A 23,024-nucleotide genomic window follows, 5' to 3' on the forward strand; every position below is an offset into this window, starting at 1 on the left:
CGCCGGGCCGCTGCCCGCCTCCTCACCTCGGCTCCGCGAGCGGCCCGAGAAGACGGATTTGATGGGGTGCCTGCCCTTCTGCAGCCTGCGGTGCCAGCAGCAGAAGAATAGGATGGTGGCGATGGTGCCCAGCAGCAGCAGGAGCAAGAAGAGGGCGCACTGGATGCTGTAGGGTCTCAGCAGGACCAGGAACGCCGCCGCGATCATGGCTCAGCTGTGCGGCTGCCGCCGTGCGAGCGCAACGGTGAGGGGAGCCGGGCAGCCTCTCCCCCCGGCAGCGGGGCGGGCATCGCTGCCGGCCCTGCGCTGCTGGAGCCGGCGGGAGGCGGGGGTGGAGGAGGGAGGAGGAGGAGGAGGAGGAGGAGGAGGAGCAGGCGGTTCGGGGATGTGACTCAGCAGCGGCAGCGGTTGCGGTGGGGTTTCCCTCCGCGCGGCTCTGAGGAGCGGGCGCGGCGCGCTGGGCGCCCGCGGGCACCGGCGGGTGGGGCGTGCCCCGCATGGCAGCCGGGGGAGGAGGAGGGGAAGAGGAGGAGGAGGAGGAGGAGGAGGAAGAGCCCCGCGGGGGGTGCGCGGCCGCCGGTGACATCACGCGCGGAGCTGCTGCAGAGGGAGGCGGAAAATGGCTGCTGCCAGGTACCCCTGGGCGGGAGCGGGAGGGAACGGGCCAGGTGCCGGCGGGTGCGGGAGGCGAAACGGCGAGAAGGGCGGGAGGGGAGGTGAGCGCCTGGTTCCGAGCCGCGGTTTGTGCCGCAGCACTCTACGCCCAGGGCGAGCGGGACCGACCGGGCGGCTGTCTGCGCCTTCGCGGGGTGCTGAGGGAACGCCGTTTTATACCGCGTTGCTGCACTCAAAGACGATTCCCGTGCTGAACGCGTATCCGTCGTGGGTGTGAGCACCAGAGAAAGGATTCTGCCCAGAGAGGTTGTGGAGTCTCCTTCTCTGGAGATGTTCAAGACCCGTCTGGACACCTACCTGCACGACCTGGTGTAGGGAACCTGCTTTGGCAGGGTGTTGGACTGGATGATCTCTGGAGGTCCCTTCCAACCCCTACGATTCTGTGATTTTGGAACTTTATAGGATAAAGAATGGATCTCCGCGTGGGTGTCGGAGTGATGCTGAGGTGTCACCGTGAAAGCGTGCAGCCACATCCAGCCTGCAGAAGGTAGAGCAGGAAGGACAGGCAAGAGGGAAGCAGGCTGTGGTGGCTGAAATCAGAAGGGAAAATGTGATCGTTATTGTATAAAATGCCCTTTATCGCTGAGCAAAAGGCGTTGTTACTCCATAACTCCTTGAAAACCGCTTTCAGTGGGAAATTCATGACGCCTGCTGTGGCAGCCGGTAGAAGTAATATCTTGATCGTTAGGTCTACGCTATTTTTCCTCAGGAATTTTATATTGTTTCATAGCATACAGCAGTTTCTCTCCACAAAACACACTCTGCCGCCTGGCTTCTTAACGCTGGCGGTTGCAATCCGGCAGCCTTTGATGTAAAGTTTCCCTTCACTCGCTGGGAGCTGACAAACGGCGCGGGGCTGTGTTGTGTCACGTGACGGCACGCCGAAATCCCCCAGTACCGCAGTACGCTGCAGCACGGCTTTAATGCGGATTACCTGGAGATCGCCGTACCGCCTCGTGTCACCCGGCTGCAGCGCGAGGTGAAGCGCTGTGACGTCCCCAGCCTTGCTGCAGTACCTTGCAGGAACTTCTCAGCACCTGATTTATATTGTTTTATAATGCGATATTCTGGGAAGCACAGCACAGAGGTGACTGCCCAGTAAGTTGCAGAGAACTCACGCTTGACCGCTGACAAATCTGTAATGCTAGGCTGCTGCTTAAAGTTTGCAGCTTTTCCTGTCTAAGCCCTAGAGCACATTCATGTCCTGAAGATAACATTTTGCCGAGAAGCTATGATAAATTACATGGCAGCAGCTTAATTTTTTTCACATTCAGGATAGAATTCTGCCTGGTACAAGAAATGCTGATGCGTGGTTTGTTCAAAGAGCCACTGCTCCAGGCTTTGGAGCTTACATTCTCATGCACGCCACACTGCTGCTATGGCTTTCTTTATGCTTATTACTAATGTCACTTTGTTAAATACTGTGGGATTGCAGTGCATGGTTAAAATGTTGTTTTCGTAGTGAAGTTTGATGTAGTAGCGAATGAAGTTTGAAGTTTGGGTTTTGGTATTAAAAATAAGCAAGCAATAAGTGGCTAGATTATTCCAAATAGTAATTAAGATAAATTGTAGTAATTCTTTGAGATATAGTGTTTTTTAATATGAACTTCTTTTCAGAATGTTTTTCAGGGAATATTTCATAAATCTTAAGAATGACAAGCAGAGAAGAGAAAAGGAATGAGGAGTGAAGGTTAAAGGAAGCCGTTGGCTCCCACCTGAGATTTGACCTGAGAAGGAGAATCCTGGAGGTGAACAGGAGGTGACTCAGACAAGAAGTGAAAGAAGGTAACCAATTTTTAAGGCTGACTGTGGAAAGAGCAGATCAGAACAGAGATCTGAGTTGTTGAGAGGCTGAGGCAAGTCTGATGAGGTCTTACAAATCTGGAACATAGACCCTGCAGTAAGTACAGGGTTCTGCTATTTCAAGATATGCACGATTCGGCTGTACTTTCGCAGTGATATGAGGTGGTGGGAGGCAGCATCCTGTGATGCTTGTTTCAATAGGACCCACAGAGCAACCGAGCAGCTGCAAAGTCACAGCCATAGCTGAAGTTTGCAGAAGAAGGCTTGGAAGCAACCTTCTGCTTTAGCAATGCTGAGGGAGGAAGCAGTGAGATGTGCGTGGGCAAGAGGGAGGGGAGGGGAAGGGAAGGTTCTGCTTCACAGGCTCCACTGAAAAGAAGTGACTTGCAAATATTTGCAGTGAAAAGGGACAGCATAGTACAGGGTAATGTTTCTTAGGTTGCAGTCATTCGAGGCAGCTGCTTTACCTATTTTTAAAAGCTGTGGGAAGCACGAGAGCAGCAAGCTGTACATTCGAGTTCTCCAGTTTAATGGAAGAATTGAGCAGGGAATGTGATGCAACAGCCCTCTTCCTGTAGGGAAACAAGTCAGTGTTGACCTAAAATATTTTTCCACTCTCACAGAATCCTGTTCTGACTTAGCAGTCTTGCCTAGCAGGGCTGAAGACAGGGATCCTTTCTTCCCTCCTATATGCTCACATATCCTATATGCAGAATTGCAACACAGTCTGCTGAGTAGAGCATAGGTTCAGCAGCTCTTAAAAAGACACTAAGAATCATACCTGAGTACAAGGGGTTAGACTATAAGGAGAAAACAGATTGGAAAAAAAAACCCAGTTGAAAATATAGCATTTCAGGTGGGGAAACCACATGAAGAAAGATCTGCTGACCTCCTGCAGTGTGAGTTGTGGCATTCAAGGGGACTCAGCAGTCTGAGAAGGCATCACTGCTCCTACTGCTTCGGGCCTTGTGGATTTCATTTGACAATTGCAAAGCTGTCTGTATCAACAAGCTGAAAGAAGAAAGTCACATGGTAGATCTGGTGATGCAGACATAAGAATAGGAGATGACATGTGATAATATTTCAGAAGAGTAAATTTTTAGCTGAGAAAATAAGTGAAAGGATAAGATCGTTTCCTTTTTCTCTTCTGTCCTCTTCAAGAACTGTGTTTCTACTAATTAATTATAATTAAGTGAAGTATTCTGCTTAAATAACAACTGGTTAGAAGGATTCTCTAATCATGTAATACTTCCTAACAAAATATGTAGTAATTTTCTAATCAAGTAGGAACCCAGAAGCAACATAAGTAAATATGGAAAATATCGTACTGTGTGTATTAACAACTTCATTCAAATGCATAATTGACCTTTTCCCCTCAAAATTGTTCCTCAGGGGTCACACACTGTCTTCAGTTTGCTCTCTAGCAATTTAAGTATGATGTATGAGTGTATGTTGTGAGGATTTCTGGTAGAGGATTAAACCTTCTAAAATACATTCTTCAGCTGAAACAATATCAATCTTTATCTTGATAAAGGCATCAGGTTTCAACAATTTGTTATGTGAAATGATGTGTTCTAAATTCAGCAAAGCTATTGAAAGTCTTCATTCTGCTGAACTGATTAAATTTTTTGCTCCATACAGGGCTTTGTATGTTTGGTCAGCATATTACTGCTATTTAATTCTAGCACTATCCTTGAAATTGAAGTACATATTATTATTTCGAATCATTTGAAAAGAGAAGCTGAAGTGTAAAGGTTACACGATCCACTCAGGACAAAGTGGTTTAATCTAAGTGCTGCAGAATAGTCCCCGGACACGACTGGGAAATTTTGCAGTCAGGTGATGGTGGAAAACCAAGTTCCTGCCTCCTTAATATATGCAGAGGTAATTGTCCTCGTTGTGTGAGCTGATGAGCCTTCAGAACTTGCTGTTTTATCTTTCTGTTTATTGGACTGGATGTAATCACATGGCATAGGAGCCATGCAGCTGTCGACTCGCAGCATAGAGCATTGCTGGGAAAATGCTGGCAGGAATTCTGTGGGCAAAGATCGACTTTGCCGATAGATGGCTGATTTTGAGCCTAGATAGAAATGTCTGTAAAGCTCCTACAGCTTTTTTTTTTTTTTCCTATTACAGCACTGGTAAGCCCTTATGTCCTTGGTTAAAATTTGTTCCCTGTTCATTTTTGGCAGTGTCTAATGTAGCAGTTGTCAATTTGAATATGGTGTTGCATCCCAGAGGGAATTGCTCTGTATTAGTATTATGTTGCTTAAGGATTGCTTCAGACCAGTACTGGTCTGTCAGCTATTCTATTAATTTATAAAAGTAAGTTGAACTGTGAATGCATTTAATTTTACAGGAGAAGAAAAAATGGGTATAGTAAGGTTTAAGCTTTTTTTGTTCTCTCAGGGGAATACCTTTCTGTAAATTCTCCTAAGTGCATACAGAACTTCTCTTGGTTGCATTAATATTCCCTGAAGCAATTGGACAACATATATGTCTCCTGTTCTAGCTCATGACCTTTAATAGCAGTAAGGATTTGTTTAATTTTTCTTTTTCACTGGATAGCATCGAGTTCATTCCTCCCCAATGATCCACAGTGAAACCAGAGCAATGGAGAAAGATCTTTGGAGTAAAAGAGTGTCATCTAGGCATGACTTCTAGTCTATTATCACTCTCCTATGGCAGCCAATGAAGACATATGAGTAGAGATAGTTAAAATGCCACTGGATTAGTACATGCTGACCAGAGATCAAGTATGGAATTTCTAGACGCTGTTTCACTTCTATGCTCTTGTAGTTGAATGGATAGTGTTTCTCTTAGTAATGCTTTGGGGCAGCACAGTTTATCAGAATATATGGTAGATTATGCTACCAAAAAGACTAAGATGCCTCCTCTTACAAACTCTCACACCAGTTTGCTAGTGAGTTTGAACACTGCATTAGTTGCATATGGAAAGTACTTCTGATACTTTTTCAGCCTTTGATTTCAGCCCTTCTTTCTCCGGAGTGTGTTAAGGAAATAGTATTTGGCTGTTACACACAGCAAGTGCACAGATTTTGCACCTCAGCACAGATTTGCATTTGATCAAACTTTCCCTGACTGAATAACTTCAATAACTGAAGCTTAGAGAGTAATTCTCTTTTTTTTTACATTTAGTGCCACTTGAGATGACTGGAATTAGCAACCATCCTTACGCGCATGGAAGAGGGGCTTGGCCCTATGTACAGTGCTTGTAAGAAAGGGTAGTTGGAAGCTGGTATAACAATGTTGGAATCTAAGATAGCTCCATGCATTTATTTTTAGGCAACTTTATTGGGCTTTTGAGCATTTGAAATAAGCTGAATTTCTCTCTCCTTGGCTTTGGTTGAATTCAGTAGGGGCTTGGCTCTTTTGAGTGATGGAGGTGCTCCAGGCTGAGGCATTGCACAGGTAGTTGTGATTAGAGACCCATGGAAGACCTGCACTTCTGAAGTAATAGCTGAAGACCAAGCACACCACCACAGAGCGCTGGCACTGGTCACCTACATTTGGGCAGCCAAACTGATCCCTGTTCTCCCTTCAGTGATTACAATGATGACTTAGATGCTTAGTACACCAGTGATACCTCAATCATAATCTAGAACTAAATCTCATCCTTAAAGCCTAAAAATAATGCCAAATTGCTATCTTTAAATCTACTTAAGTGAACACTATTTTTCACTATTAGCTGAGTAAGTTATTAGAACAAAAGTTAGGTACTCCAAGAGGTATTAAATATATCTGCTTGATGAATTCATTATTCTTCCTTTACTGTCACTCGGTATTGCACAACAGAGGTATGCAATTTGATGCAGAAATTAGACCATCTCCAATAACTTTCTTCAAACTTGTAATTTAAGCCACAGTCCTGCAAAGGTCTTTGCTATATTTGTGTATTGATGTTATTTTATAGAACTTCCATAAAATAGGTTTTAGGTTGCTAAAACTGTCAGCACGAAGGACGCTGCCTTGAAAAAGAATAATTGTTTTGTGACGTCCATTGGCCAAACACATGGAGTTTAGCAAGTGGGACAAGATACAGGCCAAATTCTGTATGTGACTGTGTGGATTCCAAATGCTACGGTGACTTTGAAGTCAGTGAGACGCTCTGTGTAAATAAGGCTAGGTGATGTTGCTTAACTATGAATAGCATCGCTTCTTAAAAAGTATCTGTGATCACAGATTATTCTGAGGCTAGTTGTGCCAGGATAATAATCTACAGCAAGGAGGTGAGCTGCTATAGTAAGAACCACATTGTTTTATCTCTCCTGTCAGTGGAAGACAAGTGTATGGTATAGTACAAGACTGTATTATGTATCTGTACTTTTAAGTCATGCTTTCCCATAAAATGACTAAGATATTACACAGAAAATATTTAGAACAATAACAGTGCTTCAGCATTCTAACACTGTCTAATTCCGTTGAAATCATAAGTCAATCTTCCTTTGGTCTTAGGGTAGTAAGATTAGAAGCTGCAGAAGGTCATATAATGTAGTTAAATAGGGTTATATTTCCCGTGATAAATTTGTTACAGAGAACCAGGAATTCTGCTACTTTAGTGCAGGCCAGAAGTTTCATGTCAACAGTGTGCTTAATGTCCTGACAATTTCAGTGTAAAATGCTTTCATCAAAATAACTCCGACCAAGTCTGATGTTGCTATTTGTCATGCTGAAGTGATCTAAATAGTGAGATAAATGAATTGCTAGTCCAGTAAATGTTTGGGGGTTTGTTTGTTTGTTTTCGTGGTTGGGTGGTTTTGAATTTTGGAGATTTTGTTGTTATTGTTTTGGGGTTTTTTTGTTCCTCTTTTCTCTCCTCCCCCTGAAAAACTGGGATTAACAGTGGCTGAATGTAGAGGGTAAACCATATAAAATGCTAGCACTTTCTTAGGAGACTGTGCTTACACAATTACAGTACAGTTTCTTGTTTTGCTGAAATTGGTGTTAAAGCTCTATTTTAAGCCACAGTAGAATCAGACCCATCGAGTAGGCCTACAATCTCATGTTGTAAATGTGTCATACTTTACACTGCCTTACTGAAAGGAAAGAGAAATAATGATCTCAGCATGCCATCTGCCAACTCAATCTGAATGGAACAGAGTATGTCAGTCAAAGGCTGAGATATGTCTTTAAATGACTTCTGTGGGGATTTTTGTTGTTGTTCTGTCTTTTGGGGTTGCTTAGTAACAGTATTCTGTGTGCAAATTTGTAGCATCTGTGCAGAATGCAAGATGTTAACACGTTTGTTAAAATTAAGTCCAGTCAACATTTCCTCTGCAGAGCTTTACAATTAAATGGCTTCTTCTGTAATTTTTTTCCCTCTACAAATCACTTTATTTTAGAAAAAAATGTGTCTTTGGACAGTGTCACATCGTAAGTTAACATTTCAGTACTTCTCAAATAAGTAGCCAGTGTTTTCAAATGGAGAAGACAGCAGAATTAAGCAACTTGAACACAAGCGGCTTTGAGAAGCTGTGTAATTCTGTCTCTGTGGTCAGGAGCTGCACTCTGGGAAATGTCTGTGAACAGTTACATGTCTTCCAATCAAACCACTGAATAAAGCACTTACAGTCCAAAATCGTACTCAGTGACTTGCAGAACTGTGTAGGAAAGATTTAAAACAGAGAACCAATCAGATACACTTAGCAGACTTCATCCTTTTAGCTTCATATAGCATGAGGTCAACTGGAATCCATCCCTCAGCTTCAAATTAATATAGAGTGGGTTGGAGCGTGCCAACTTCTATAAAGACACAGCTTAGCCCCATATGGTCACTGAATGATAGTCAGTGGAGAGAAACAGGCTCTCACAGACAGTAGGTCATCTGCTCTCTGAGATGCATATTTTAGGGTGAGATGAATCACCTCTCTTTCTGCAGAGGTGGGGAGAGCCAGGGTGACTAGACAACCTCTCATTTTTAAGGCTAATGAAAGTAAAATCAATCTTGCTCCACATTACTTTATTTCTATTTTTTGTGGTGATACAGTGTATTTCACCTTTGGTCTGTTTTGGCAAAGAAAATGTTTTACAGAGAGGCATCTGCAGTCCTTAGACAAGTGAGAGGGCAGTTGAGAAAATGCTGCTGGACTTCTCTTCCAGTAAGTGAAATATTTTTCTGTTCCTTTTCTTCATTAGGGACATTTTGTTCTACCTTTCCATTCTCTTTAATCACAGGCTGGAGATGATGCCAGCAGACAGTTAGATATTATCCCCAGGGTCTCTGAGTTGTCGTAATAAATTCTGTGAAAATATATACTTTGATTAATGTGTACTGAGGGAGCCGAGGCCAACCTTCAATAACAGAAAAATGCTAACACTAACTATTGCACTCTGTTCCTTTTATTTGGCAATATAATAGTTCTGTCATTTTGTATGTAATGTAGGCAGCTAAGCTGATGCCTGGAGGAGCTGCAGCAAAGGAGAGGCACCTGGCCAGCCTCTGCTGTTCCCCTGAACTGCCCTCCTGCTTTAGCATCTTCAAAGCAGCAGAAGTAGCAGGACTGAGTGCAATTCCTCATAAAGCTGCCAAGGAGCTTTCTGATTCCTTGCAAGAGCTAAGGGAATGGATATGTCTCATTTCTGCTCCCATGACTCTGTGAAATCTATTCCTAATTTCTCTCTGAATCCAGTGTAGCTTATATTTTAACTTGGCAGCTGTTAAGATGCGTAGTGAAATCAGTTTCTCTGTTTACTAGTACACCCTCCCACCATAGGCAAGAATCTTGACAGCTCGAAAAAGCTTTATAGATGATTTAGACAAATTACTGAGCTCTGAGCCCTGCAATGTTCATGGTGAAAATTCTCCCTAGCTTTGACGAGCAGATTGGATTTGTCAGCACTTCCTGTTTGTCCTGCCATCTTGTCTTGGGGCTCTTTTCATGGATCCAGGTGTATGAGACCCATGCATATCTCTTTCTTCTCCTTCACCTTGGATAAGTTGTTTGGTGAGGGATTATACATGCCACATACCACAGCTGCCCCAAGCAACATCTGTGGGCTCTGAACATCCAGAAATCCACATAACAATTGATTTTACTAAGCTTCAGAACTCTGGGCAATCATCACTGATCTTTCAGGATTTGAATCACGTGTGCATTCAGTGCTTACCTGGAACTGGCAGGTCACCCCTCACTAGCTCAGACCACAAACATCAGAAAGTATTTGTCTCAGTGCAAAGTAAGGGACATGGCACAGCTACATTCTGCTAGAGGATGGCAGGAAAACACAAAAAAGCACAAGTTGGTTAATCAGCTGTTAGTCTTAGCACATTGACAGCTCTGACTTTGCTGCAAGTCTCTTGACATGATGTGGGCTTTTAGGGGAGGAATGGAGGAACTCACAACTGCCAGAGGCCAAACAACAGAAAGGAGTAAAAGTGTTGGCTGAATCTGCCATGTGGTTCTGGAAGTTAACGCCTTCATGCTGAAGATGAAAAAATATTGATGTTGCATGCATGGTTTGTTTTAAATCTAATACATTGTTTGAACCAACGTCCCATTTATTTTTGAATCTTACCTATTGAAGTCAGTGCTGAAACTTTTCTTCCTTTGGCTTCTTCCTTGTCTGGGTGTTTATTCATTTGAATGATTCCTTTCTGTGCGGTGAGGATCCACCCAGTGTGGATATGTGACAGAATTGGGCCTCTGGTGATTTATGCTGGGCATAGGCTGTCTCCTCTCCAGAATTTACATGGGATAGATTTTTCTTTATACAAAATTAATGTGAATTCTTGCAAACACGGTCTCCTTTCTTTGGCAGTTCAGTAGTTAACAATCCTTCTGCTGTCACCCTAAACACATTCTGCAGAAAAGCGTGTTTTAATATTCTTTTTAATGACAATTTCTTATGCAGTTTACCTCTTTTTCTCAGTTAACATGCTGACAAGTGCACAGTTGTCTTACACAAATTAACAAGTTCACTCTGCATGAAAAGCCAGCTCTTTGGAGGCACAGCACAGACATCGTGAATAGGGGTGAGCTGGGCTTCTGCAGATAAATGGACATCGCTTTTTCCAGCACTGCAGACAGATTTTCTCACTTTGACATAACAGCTCCACTTAATTCTCTCCTAGCTCTGAGTTCCCTTTTTGACAGCATCTGTGTGAGGCACTGTATTTTCTTCTGACTGATCGAGGCCGAATAAATCACAAATCCCACTGTCACTTCTGGGAATTCTTGAGCTTGCAGCTCTATGAACTGACAGGCCAAATCATATGTTTGTTGGAAAGAAGGCCAAGGTTTGACAAAATCAGTTTATCTGTTTCAAGAGTTTTAAAATGGAAGATATCTTCTCTGATTATAGTATGAGCTGTTTACATTTTCAATAGAACTTAATAACTCTTTGAAAGGAGCAGGACAAGGGGCAATGGTTTTAAGTTGAAGGAGGGAGGATTTAGGTTGGATGTCAGGGAAAGCTCTTTACTATGAGAGCAGTGAGGTGCTGGAACAGGCTGCCCAGGCAGGCTGTGGATGCCCCGTCCCTGGAGGTGTTCAAGGCCAGCTTGGATGGGGCCCTGGGCAGCCTGGTCCAGTATTGAATGGGGAGGTTGGTGGCCCTGCATGTGGCAGGGGGTTGGAGATTCATGATCCTTGAGTTCCCTTCCAACCCAGCCCATTCTGTGTTTCTGTGATTCTGTAATAATGTATATATTACATTATTCACTTTCATGTGAGGTGTATCAACATAATTAGAAAACCAGAACACCAAGTATTACTTATTTCCTTCTCCTAGTCTAGAGCATTAGTGCTTTAAAAAGTGTTAAAATTAGCCCTTAGCTTTAACAGTATTGTTTCACATAGGCAGAGGATTTATCTGTGAATTTGGGTCTGCGTTCCCATTGTTGCTGTTACACTTCAGTCAGCAGAGCTGACTTCCAGCCCTCAGCTTATAGTTTCTTCATTACATGAAGTTTTCCACTGTCAGAATGTGTCATACTTCATCCAGTCAGTTGTCTTGAGTTGTTCTGGGCTATTTTTTATGGGATTGCAATTGTCAATGGTAGTGCTACAAGATGACTAATACTGTCCTGCAAGTCACGCATCCCTTTTACAGCACATGGAACCAGTGCTTTCCTTCATTCTAGAGAAGGTTTGGTCATAGCTGTATCTTTTGGTCTGAGGAGCCTGGATGGTCACTGACACTGAAAACTTTTATTAAGGTAAATGTGGTAATAGACGTGGTGAGGAGGAGATCAGTTAGGTATGATGGTAACGTGAAAGCAGTGGTTCTATAAGTAAAAGCTGTTTACTGCAAATATTTTTTGAGATAATTTTCTTTCTGATGTTGATGTAATGAGCAGACCATCTCCATCTTTCAGGGAAGACAAAACATGCTGCTTGGCTAGTTTTCACTTCTTTATCCAAAATATTTTCATAGAACAGACTTATCACAATTCAGGAATAAGAACTTATTGAGGGGAAGGGTTTTAAAGTATTCTTGTAACATTCCTATGGTGTGATGCAATAAGTTATTTTTCCTATGACACCCTACAGGCTGTCTGTATGACAAGAAAACCATTGAAAATGAAAAAATTCACACTGTTTGATTTTATAAATGACAACTCGCTGCAAATTGGAGAGACTTCCTGGATTCAGAATCTTCCCAGTGATGACAGTGAACTAGAAGGATTTCTGAAACCAAATGAACATGTGCTGGTAAACTGGCCTGTGGCAGAAAGAAAGACAGAAAAGCATCTAGTGAAAGTTGTGTACATGAGTGGTGAGTGCAGATGCAGAGCATTTGTCTGATAATAGATTTTAATCTAATTGTGAAGTTTTGCTACATAACTTTCTGTGCTTTGGTCTCTTTTTCAATTTGCTTCAGATGATCCCCAAGAGCTGGTGGAAATGATGCAAAAGATACTACAGGAGGATGAAATTACGAAAATACAAGTCCTTGGAAAAGGCAAGAGGAAGAGGATAGAAATGATATTCTCAGAAAGCGAAGACAGTGATCTGGGTAAAGAACAGGTGAGTTTCTGCCTTTTATGTGCTGGAAATTGGTATGCTCATAATGTAATGAAACAGACCAAAAACACTGATTCTTCACAGCATAATACAATGAATATGGATAGTAAAGGCAATCTTCATGTGATATCCCAGCAAAATAAGCTGCTGGAGCAGTTAGGCCCAAAGATTTTTCTCTTCTACTGTTAAGAGAGGGAAGTATTATTCAAGACTTCAGGGCCTACAGGAAAGCAGGAGAGGGACTTTTCACAAGGGCAGGTAATGATATGACAAGAGCTAATGGCTTTAAATTGAAAGAGGGAAGATTTAGCTACATCTATGGAAGACATTCTTTATCAGAGAGCAGTGAGGCACTGGCACAGGCTGCCCAGAGAAGCTGTGGATGTCCCACCCCTGGAGGTGTTCAAGGCTGGGTTGGATGGGGTGTGGATAACCTGGTCTAGTGGAACCTGTACCTGCCCAGGTAAGGAGTTGGAACTGGATGATCTGTAAGTTTCCTTCCAACCAAAAGCCTTCTGTGATTTTGTGATTCTGTTTACTCCAATAGGACAGAGGTCTGACTACAGCAGAAGTAGAGACTGGGTTTGCTGAGCTTTGCTTGTGCTGAAATGTGCAGTGATGTAATGTGGGGAAAATATATATTACTGACTTTTTATTAAGATTCATTTTTCATAAATACTGTTAATGTTATGTGCAGAGTGAATAAAAGTTCAAGATATGTCATGAAATTACTGTGAAAGTCTCTGTATGACTGCAAAGATGTTATTATGCTCTTGTTCATAGCAGAAGATGGTGAAGCATATAAAAAGAAAAAAAGCATTTCAGGCATCAGCTTCTGCCAGCATCCTGAGTCAACTTGAAACATCTTTAATTAACAAACAGGTAAACATCTCATTTTCAGCAATTTTAACCAAAAGCAAACTGAGATGTTTTAGTAAAGATAACAGTTCTGAAAGATACCGTCACAGAAAATTGGTGAATGGGGAACAGAGAATAATACCTAGCAGTTATGTTTTATTTTAACCTTTCATTTTGAATATTAATAGCAATGGTAATATTTATGTTCTGTGAGAAGTATTATTATAACGCACCAAGACTGCTTATACATTCTGTGTGTGAAGAGAATATTTTAATTTATATTTGAAATTAGGTTTAATGTTTTATGTTGTTGCTATTATGCTGTTTTATGTATGTAGATAGCACTAAGTTTTGGGGTTTTTTAAAATTTATTTATTGTTTTGTGTTTGTTTGTTTGTTTTTTCAGAGAGAACCATATTCAGGAAGCAACTTTCTATGCAGTGAAAGCAGCAGTGATGATGAAGAGCCTTTATTTCAATTATCCAAGGTGGAACTGTGTGCCAAGATAAAAAGTCTCAAGAGGAAGCTGACAGACACCATGAGAGAAAACTGCCGCCTGAGGCAGTCCCTGGTGATGCTTCAAGGTACAATCAGGGGAACTGTGTGATGAAAAGGGAAACGTGGAGGTCATGAAAAGCTTGATTTATAGGAGACTGTCTGAAGGGAAATTGTGGATGCTCAAGCACTTGATGTGATCAAGGTCTACTGTCAGCACCAAAGTCTTTAATACATGGGAACATTTAATTCCAGCAGCACTGGATTTGAAAAACAAACAAAACCTGTCTTCTGTGGAGGCCATGAGATCATAATTAGAAATGGAAAAACGTAACTCCTGTTGGTTGTTTTGAAGAAATCTGTCTGTATGCTATGTATAACCATCAGCTTAGCTTAAATACTCCACTGACCAATACAACATACACTGATTTTTAAGCTTTTTGAGCTTAAGAGTTTTTCTTGATCAACTGAGATTTTCTTTGTTCTGGAATGATTTAATTTCTAATTATTTTAGAAATTCCTCATTACTGAGAATCTGAACTCATTATGGTATAAAATTTTAGTCCTTTTCCAAAATATTTTTACATCTATTTTTTTTTTAATCATGGTCATTTCTGAAGTCCCTCTTACTTCTTCTTGTCCCCTACTCTGGAGCAGCCGAAACAGGATCTGAAATTTCAATACATTAGTGGAGGAATAAGGTTGAAAGACTTGCTGCTCCCCTTGCCAGCTTCCTTACAGCATCCTTAGACTGCCTAATGTTTCTTTGTCATACAATTTTGCAAGCACTTACCAGTTTCTTTGACCATCTAACTCTATTGCATGTTATTCACCTTGACACGAATCACTCATCTCCACCTTTCTGAATGTTATTTTTAAACTTTTCGTTAGTCTGACAACTTTCCTTACACATTTAGGCTCGTTTCTCTTGCATCCTGTGCAATTCTATCAGTCTTTTATGCTGTTTTCTAATAATTTAGTGATTTTTTTTACCCCTTGCATCCTTTTTATTCTGCTGAACTGATTATTGATGACTAAATAAAACTTTGTATGTGAAAGTAAATATTGTTCAGAGAAAGAACATGCAAAATGTATCTTCTATAAACTAAAAAAAAAAAAGAAAAGAAACAAGAAAAAAGACTATGGAGTTGTGAAACTGCTTTGAAACAAGCCAAAAAAAAAAAAAAAAAAAAAGAAACCCAGAAAAGAAAAGGTTAGTGCCCCAATGGGCATGAACTAATGATTCTTCTCAGCGGTGCAGAGAGCTGGTCTACATGTTCCAAAAGCAGAGGCCAGAGCTTCCTGGATGGGGACAGCAGAACAAATGAAAGTGTTTGAGAGAACAGAAACAGAGTGTGCTAAAGCATTGTTGCTGACCACTTGGCCTCTTTTTGCAGTATGACAGGAATCTAACCACAAAAATATATATGCGTATGTAATGAGTCTGAAAGCTTTAATTATCATTTTATCCATCAATTTTGATTTTATTTCAGTGTTGCCACAGGCAGTCACTCATTTTGAGGAACTGGTAGGGATGGCTGAAGCACTGCTCAAAGGGGGAGTGACAACGTCTTCATCCAGTCTTCATTCCCATGCTGTTTGGAAAGCATCTAACAACTCTTTAGCAGATGTGTATGCAGCTATGCATAGTAACTCCAGCTCACCAATATCTTTGAACGTGGAAGATGAGGAGCAACCAACTGAAAAACAGGTAGAAGGCGATTTCAAGCATAAAAAAAAACAAATCTCAATATCCTACACACTTTATTGTTGCAGTATAATGAAATTAAGCATTGGTAAATGTCATTTTATCATCATGTTCCTTTTGTACTGCTGGCTCTTTCCATGAGAAACACTGGGCTTAGTTCAGCATGCTGGTACGCTCTCAAACTGATGTCAGAGGCTTTCTGTCTCTGTAACTAAGGGCAGAATGTTGATGCATGAAATTAAATACTGAGATCCAGAGATAACTTCCTGCCTAATGTTTCGGATTCCAAAGAGGAACAGAAGTGTTTCAGAGATAGTCTTAAGAACAATGCCAGCAATTTGTCAAAACTGTTAATAAGTAAATAGAGACTTTTTTGTTACTACTTTTGTTCCAGACAGTTAAGTAGAAATACAGATATGTATATATATATATATATATATATATGTATAGTTACTGCATAAAGCTGTTCATCAGTTCTCCATGATTGTAATAAAGCATAGCTGAGAGCTCTGAGCCACAGAGGCTGTAAAGAATAAAGACTCGAGAAAGAATAGTTAGTGGGGTACCAAAAAACAGTGAAATCTGTTAAGAATTATCAAGGTATCATGCTTCAATTATATATTGCAAGATACAAAATCTGATCTCTGAAAAGATGTAAATTTTCTAAGCAACCTAGACTTGCCTTGATAGCAGTGATTCAAAATTGCACATTAGAGATTTCAAATATTTTCTGTACATCTGTGGTGTGCAGAAATGACTCTCAAAGCCTGGGACCAGATGTCACAGTTCTTAGGGCATGTCTACTCAGAGGCAGAAATATTAGTTGGGCATAGTGCCATGCTCCCAAAGCTGTACAGATTGCATGCCAGAACTGGATCACATCCAGGCTGCATGGAGTGCAAACAGAAGGATTTAGATATGTCTGAAAATGTCCTGTCTCCACCAGTGAGTAATAAGGGCTGCTTGATGAACTGCTTGCTATTATGTATAAGGATCTTTGGTCTGGTACATGCTTGCTTCTGAAAAAAGCATCTATACTTGTGTACAGCTCCAGACACTGAATGGTGTGCAAGTTTAAAAATCGACCTCAATCGCAGTTTGTGGAGGAATTAATTTTGAAACCGTGGTAAAAGAAAGAAAGTACACTTTAAAAAAATAAAAAAGACAATACTGTATATAATTTGTAGTGAACTGCAACAGTTATGTCAATGACCAATTTTGTTTTCCAGTTCAAGATTGAGAAGTGGCAGATCGCACTTTGTAACAAGAGCAAACCTCAAAAGTTTATAAACGACTTGATGCAAGCACTTTATACGCATGAATACATGGCTACACACAGCCTGACAGGTGCAAAGTCATCCTCTTCAAAGGATAAAGCAGCGAAACCAGCTATGAATCAGAATGAAGTTCAGGAAATCATAGGTGATAACTTGTTAACGTTACTCAATATGGCACTGATTTGACAGAGGGCTGTTCTCTGATGGAGGGGCACTAATACTAAACAGCTGTTCTACTCAGGTTATGTGTTGTTTTACATTTCCTTCTCTGTCTCCATGTTGTTGGTTTTTTTTAGTCCATCTGTTAGGAACTCTGTCAGTGAAATGCTAAGTAGTTGTACTTCTGTTGTGTGGATTTTGTGTTGTGACTACTCAGGAACAGTGATATTATCACTTTTTAGATTTTAAATGGCTAACGTGCAGTGGTTGAACTTGGACAGTGGCAATAACAGGTAAGGAAAATGGAAGGCAAACAGAAGACACACTCACATCAAATTTAAAACAGTGTCTGCTCTCTTCTGAAGTTAGCGAACATTAAACATTTTGACATTTTAAATACTGCTTGAGGCAAAATGAGATACTAAGTATGGGAGACAGCAACAGGGATCAAAGAAGCAAGCAAAGTTAGTTTTATGCTGTGATTCAAGGCAGAAAATGTTTGGTGAATAGAATAGACAACCAGTTCAGATGCAGGTAGCTGATTTAAAGAAAATAGTATTTGGGGAGCACGTGAAATTTGATTTTTACTGGATACACACCTGTAGCTTAATACTTTAACAACATAGCGCAAATTCCTGTACCAGAATCCCTCCCTCATGGTAATTCCCTCAGACTATGCCAGTTCATTCAGTTCCCTTCCCAGTTTGTCTTCATTTCCTTTACCTTTGTCCAGTTTCGTTGAAGTTGGCTGGCAGTTTCAAAAGTTACCAATAGGATACTGATGATACAGTTGTGTAAGCCACTTTTCCTTGAAAATATACCCAGAAAAAGAGGCCTAAAAGTAGAACAGGGAAGTAAGGAGTATATAAAATAGTGAAAATTTAGAGGAGGTAAGATGAGACAATTTCAGAATGCAGCATAAGAAAAATGAGTAAGATTTACAGAGAAGATCTACTGGTAACTTTTCTAAAGGGAAAGAGCTGGGCAAAACTGAACAAGGAAGCAGGGAAGACAATCAGAACACTGAATACTGCATCCTGTACAGAATTCAGTGATGAGGGGGGCCTGAGAAGTCAAGTTTGTTAGGCACGTTCTCATTTCTCTTGAATTCAAAATTTTCAAAAGAAAAGTGTCAACATTAGGAGGAGGAGAAGAAAAAAAAGTATTTCTGGGAATTCTATGAAATGAAAGAGGAGGAAAAAAAATCAAGGGAAGTGAGGATGATGAAGGAACTTCATGAATTGCTGATGCTAAGTCCTGTTAGTGCTGCACTCAAAAAAGTTAGATGAAAAATAGAAGGGAAAATTGCGGGAAGGAGGCATTATCTGCAAATGCAAAATTAATGAACAAAACCTGTAAGATTCAAAGGAGTGAGAACTTGCATGGATAGGAATAGGTCTCTGATGAAAACAAAGGAGAAGAAGCAAAGGAGAGAGAATGAGCACACTTATGCTGGAAGCTCGTGTTCCAAGCCAAGAACAAGCACAGAATTATGCAAGGCAGATAGAAAAGCAAAGTAGATGAAGTAGTGAATAAAGACAGAAAAGTAACTGGAGCTGAAGCACCTAGGAATTTCAAAGATGCAATAAGTGCATTTTAGATCATGGATCTGTGGCTTCCCTGTTTTGGTGGACTCATATATGCCATCTCTTTACTTATTTTGCAGGAATTACAAAACAGTTGTTTCCAAACACAGATGATGCTTTAATTAGGCGGATGATGGGACAAAAACTGAACAATTGCACCAAGAAGCCAATTTTAAGCAAAGATCTTAACTCAGGTGCTTTTCAGAAGCATGGTTTTTGGTAAGTCTTTTATATGCACTGTAGCCTGCAATGTGGAATTCCATGTACTGCCCTGTAATAACAAAAACTAAAAGCAATCTTAAATTTGTCATGAAGATACATGCTCACATATGCATTGCCAAATAGGTTAATATTTTTATAACCTTGATCAAAGAGTACATAATTCTAAAACAGTGCAGCTTGGCATTAGAGCACAGAAAGGTTGTTCATTCTACATACAGCATTCTGTCTACAGGAGAAGACAGAAGTAAATGCATGGCGTTACTTTGATCAATGTTTGTTTCAGATTTACCATTATCTGCCTTTCTGTTCATTTTCTGTGGACTCTTCATAGACCAGGCAATGCCATTTTCATGACAACTGTTGTGCCTTAATTAACCTACAAGTAAAGATAGAGAAAATAGTTACCTGTTTAGCACCTGCTGATAAAATTACTATAGGAGAGCTGAACTAACGTTCTTTTACCAACAGAAAAGTTTAAATTATCAAAGTAAGAAATTATTAACATCTTTCTTACTATAGGCATATTTAACCCTGTGAACAAGACTAATTGAAAATTGCTGAATTCATCCCTATTGTCAATCAGGTATTTGTAAAGTATAGTTTCCATATGTATGAAACATATATATCACAACAGTTGGGGTTGAGAAGGACATCTGGAGTTTGTCTGTTCAAACCCCTGCTGTTCAAAGCAGGATTACCTAGACCATATTTCTCAGAGCTGTCTTCAGCTGGGCTTTGAATATACCCAAGGACAGTGCTCCCCATCTCTCCAGGCAACCTGTGCCAGTGCTCAGTTACCTCTCACAGTGGAAAAATGTTCATAAATTCAAGTTGTCTATAAGCCTTTGTAACATCAACCTTATTTGGTGAGAGTGTGCAGACACATCTGAAGCCCCTGTCGAGAAAAATATCCCGTATGTATTAGATTGTATTAGATTGTATGTATACATATACTATGCATACACCATCCCCCTCCCCTCCAGAAGAGTATAGATAGCTCTTCTGGGAATGATGGGAGGAACAGTACAAGAGATTAGAATCAGTCAGACAGGGAGAACAGACTTGTTCTTAGACTTTCCATGTAAAATATTGTTTCTTTATGATTTAGTTATAGTGTGCATGTTTCAAATACATATTTACAACTATAATTTACTATGAAACAAAACTGAAGATATTTGACTATGATACAAACACCATTGTTTGAAAAAGGAGCAGTGCTTTACTATTAAAATTCCTCTCTAAACCCCCTTCTTCATGGACCACCAGATGTCTATGAATTACTATTTGAGAAATACTCAGATAATATATATTGAAAGAATGCACGCACACACGTTTCCTCATCTGGAAACAGTAAACAAATGTACCAGCCTACCTAGAATACAGTTTACAGTGTGAATGTTTTTCTCTTACCCCTCATAAAACAAAGGTCCTCTGTATTTGTAACATACAGAGTGCCTTGATTCACTGTACTACTCTTCCTTCTCCTTGACCCAGAAGATAAAAATAACTGCGTAGAAGGACAGGTTTAGTCTAATCTGAAAAAATTAAATGCTAAATACGTTACATTTGTATTTGTACATTGTGAGTTCTCATGTCTTCCCATGCTGTACAGGCCCAGTATTCCTGGAGTCCTGGCAGGAGGGTCCTGTGCTAGCACAGATACAGTTCTGACTTGCTTTTTAATGCTGCCTGAAGACCTTCCAACTTAAACTTGATATCTTGAAATAAAAATGTGTTTGTCTATTGTTTGTTCATGCCAGTGTCCACTGACATCAAGGCAAATACTGTCTGCGTGGTCTCTCTTGAATGGATGCATTTTAGAATTTGTTTGTAAGGGTTTAATTTTACACCTGTTCAGAATTTCTTCACTCTAAAGGCATTTAAATACTGTGTAACCGATCATCTCCAGGGTAATGGTGGTGTTTCATTTAACTCAGGCAGCACACATTTTTTCTGTAGGAAAATCATTAAAATTTAAGTGCTCACAATCTCAAAGTTCCGCTTTGATTCACTTCAAGAAAAAAATCCTACTGTGCAGGGCCTTAGTCACAACTTAAAGTTAATAACAAATTGGTTATGAACTATCAAACTGGTGATACTGCAGTTATGATCTCCTCATTCCCTGTTCACCTTTCTCCAGCGTACAGTTATGAATTTGGATTAAGGTCTGAGACAGGCTACTGTAGTCTCACATCCATTAGGCTGAGGTGAAATAGTGAAGAAGAGAATGTGTGAGCACAGAAAACTAGTTAACTAGCTAATAAACTCTGCTGCTTGGAAACTAAGAACAGTAGTAATTGCACATTTACTGTTAACGTTGCACACTCAGTTATAAACTGTCTTGACAGTGGTTCAGCAGCTGCTCCTCAGGGCATCATCCCTTTGGCTGCTCCTCCCAGCACGCAAGACCAGCAGGATGATGATACAACAGCTGCTAATGCACAAATTCAGCAGAGCCACAGCCATCTGACTCCTCCACCTTTCAGCAGCCAAGGTGAGCAGGAGCGTTTCAAACCTACTTCTGAGGTGGAGTCTCATCTCTCCAGAAGCTCACAAGCGCCCTCTGCCAACCAGGGTTGTGGACAGGATCTCAGGAATTCAGACAAGGAGTAACAGAATGTACTTCATGCCAGCTCAAGTTCCCGTTGGAGATGAAGGAATAATATAAAATTAAAATGAAATAATATTTATTGGGCCTAGCACCATTGGACAGAGATACTGCAAGCAGAGTAGAAGCTTGGGAGCAATTCCTCAAGTGAAAATCCCTCAGCTTAGGAAAAATGAAGGCATATTAATATATTTGGCTTTATGATATAATTAAATAAATGCATGTTATACTGTAATTCAAAGATATATAAACTTGATCCAAATAATACAGGAACTGCTCCCCTTAGTTAGAAAAACACCACATTATTTAAAGTAACACCAACAGAATTTGTAAGAGGATCCTTAATGCTCTTGCTTTCACCTTAAAAGCTGATGGAAAACTGCTTTACTGAGCAGAAAAAGCTATTACATGTTGATACAAAAGAGATACAGAAGTATGAAAGGAAATTTATATTTGAGGATGCTGTTAACTTAGAAGGAACAAAAAATCTCAGGGCAGTGAAACTATACTTCCTGAGATGTCTGCAAGAAAGAAACAGCTCATTTTTAACCTCCAGAAGTTGGAAAGGCAATGAAAGAAACCTCATTCTTTCTTAGCTCAGGAAAGAATGCCCTAGGATAGGTTGCTGGGTTGTGGAGGCCATGGCTTCCCTCATAGTCTTTTTGATGCTGATGCTTTGGTTTGGCAGCTCTCATTCTCTCTTCCCTGGCCTCTGGGTCCAGAAGATAAAGGTAACAGTTCCCCCAGAAAATGGAAGTTTCCCAGCCAGAAAATTGAAGATAATCTCTGGAAAGCTGCTAGTAAAGGACAGAGCTGCCAGCTCTTCCTCTGTATGTCTAGATTTTTGGTACGCTGCTGTTCAATTAAAGAGTAGGTAGAGAGGTAGAGCTTGTTCCTCATGGGGTTGGCACCAGAAGTCCTCCATCAGCTGGGTAGTTCCTCTTGAGCTCTGACATCATTGTCCCAGGGGCAAAACTAGCAGTCATGCACCCTGTAATTGCCTGAGAAGGATGAGGAATGGTACATTTTTTTTTCCTCTGTGGACTGATTCCGGTTCTGTAGTGTGGGAAAGAGAGAACACTTGGATTATAACTTTCACACTTGAGGGTATTTCTTCCAGAACAGAGAGTACTAACAGTTAAATCTATTTCATACTTGGCAAACATGCAATTAATGAATCAAGATGGAAAAAAACAAAAACAAAACAAAAATAACATGACTAACTTCATCTGAGGACTTCTAGAACTAGAAACAGTAGAAGGGTGAATGCAAGGAAAAAATCAGAAGGTAAGGTTAGCAACTGAATACCTCTGAAGAGAAGTGCTGCAAACCTTCCTTTATCAGAACAATGCACTAATAAAATACACTGTAGAGAAGACTTCTGGATGGGATGGGGGATAACTAAAGTGATCTACTAGCCTCATTCAGCTCTCATGTCTATCAATTCCTTGTAAATAGGATTAAGATGAAAGCAAATAGGACAATGTGATGTAAATTCCACCTCACTGCCATGCATCAAATGTAACTGGAGGATGTTTGCTATTATATATATTTTGTATATGTATCTGTATATACAGCATACAAGAATGTATATAATTAATCATATTTTTGAAGCAGATTTCTATCAAATAAAATGAAACATTACTA

The 23,024-nt window shown here is 40.5% G+C and overlaps 2 protein-coding genes across 21 annotated transcripts in view; one reads left to right on the forward strand and one right to left on the reverse strand.

Moving 5' to 3' along the window:
* DST (dystonin) overlaps positions 1–222 on the reverse strand; it is a 293,579-nt gene extending 293,357 nt beyond the window's left edge. For all 13 annotated transcript variants that reach the window (XM_052694767.1, XM_052694838.1, XM_052694728.1 and 10 more), the window contains exon 1: positions 27–222. In XM_052694767.1, coding sequence (XP_052550727.1) covers positions 27–207 — 181 coding nt within the window. In that variant the 5' untranslated portion in view covers positions 208–222. The remainder of the gene's footprint in view (positions 1–26) is intronic.
* BEND6 (BEN domain containing 6) lies at positions 177–23,024 on the forward strand. Of its 8 annotated transcripts, none has more exons than XM_052694909.1 (11): positions 177–244; positions 2,293–2,460; positions 8,486–8,597; positions 11,991–12,216; positions 12,322–12,467; positions 13,248–13,346; positions 13,729–13,906; positions 15,311–15,528; positions 16,755–16,947; positions 18,628–18,766; positions 21,118–23,024. In XM_052694909.1, exons 3-11 carry the CDS (start codon positions 8,520–8,522, stop codon positions 21,380–21,382), a joined length of 1,542 nt encoding a protein of 513 aa, XP_052550869.1. In that variant the 5' UTR covers positions 177–244; positions 2,293–2,460; positions 8,486–8,519; the 3' UTR covers positions 21,383–23,024. The 8 variants fall into 8 exon arrangements, with proteins under 8 accessions (XP_052550869.1, XP_052550885.1, XP_052550850.1 ...); XM_052694925.1 differs by lacking the exons at positions 177–244; positions 8,486–8,597 and adding exons at positions 419–633; positions 4,120–4,362; XM_052694890.1 differs by lacking the exon at positions 177–244 and adding an exon at positions 419–633.

The sequence above is a fragment of the Tympanuchus pallidicinctus genome, unplaced genomic scaffold, assembly GCF_026119805.1.
Source record: "Tympanuchus pallidicinctus isolate F22 unplaced genomic scaffold, pur_lepc_1.0 scaffold1, whole genome shotgun sequence".
Lineage (NCBI taxonomy): Eukaryota > Metazoa > Chordata > Aves > Galliformes > Phasianidae > Tympanuchus > Tympanuchus pallidicinctus.

Coding starts and splice junctions, on each gene's coding strand:
- BEND6 (XM_052694909.1), top strand. CDS start 8,520: ATGTTTTACAGAGAGGCATCTGCAGTCCTTAGACAAGTGAGAGGGCAG. Junction 8,598..11,990: donor GCTGCTGGACTTCTCTTCCA/GTAAGTGAAATA, acceptor GACACCCTACAG/GCTGTCTGTATGACAAGAAA. Junction 13,907..15,310: donor GTCCCTGGTGATGCTTCAAG/GTACAATCAGGG, acceptor ATTTTATTTCAG/TGTTGCCACAGGCAGTCACT.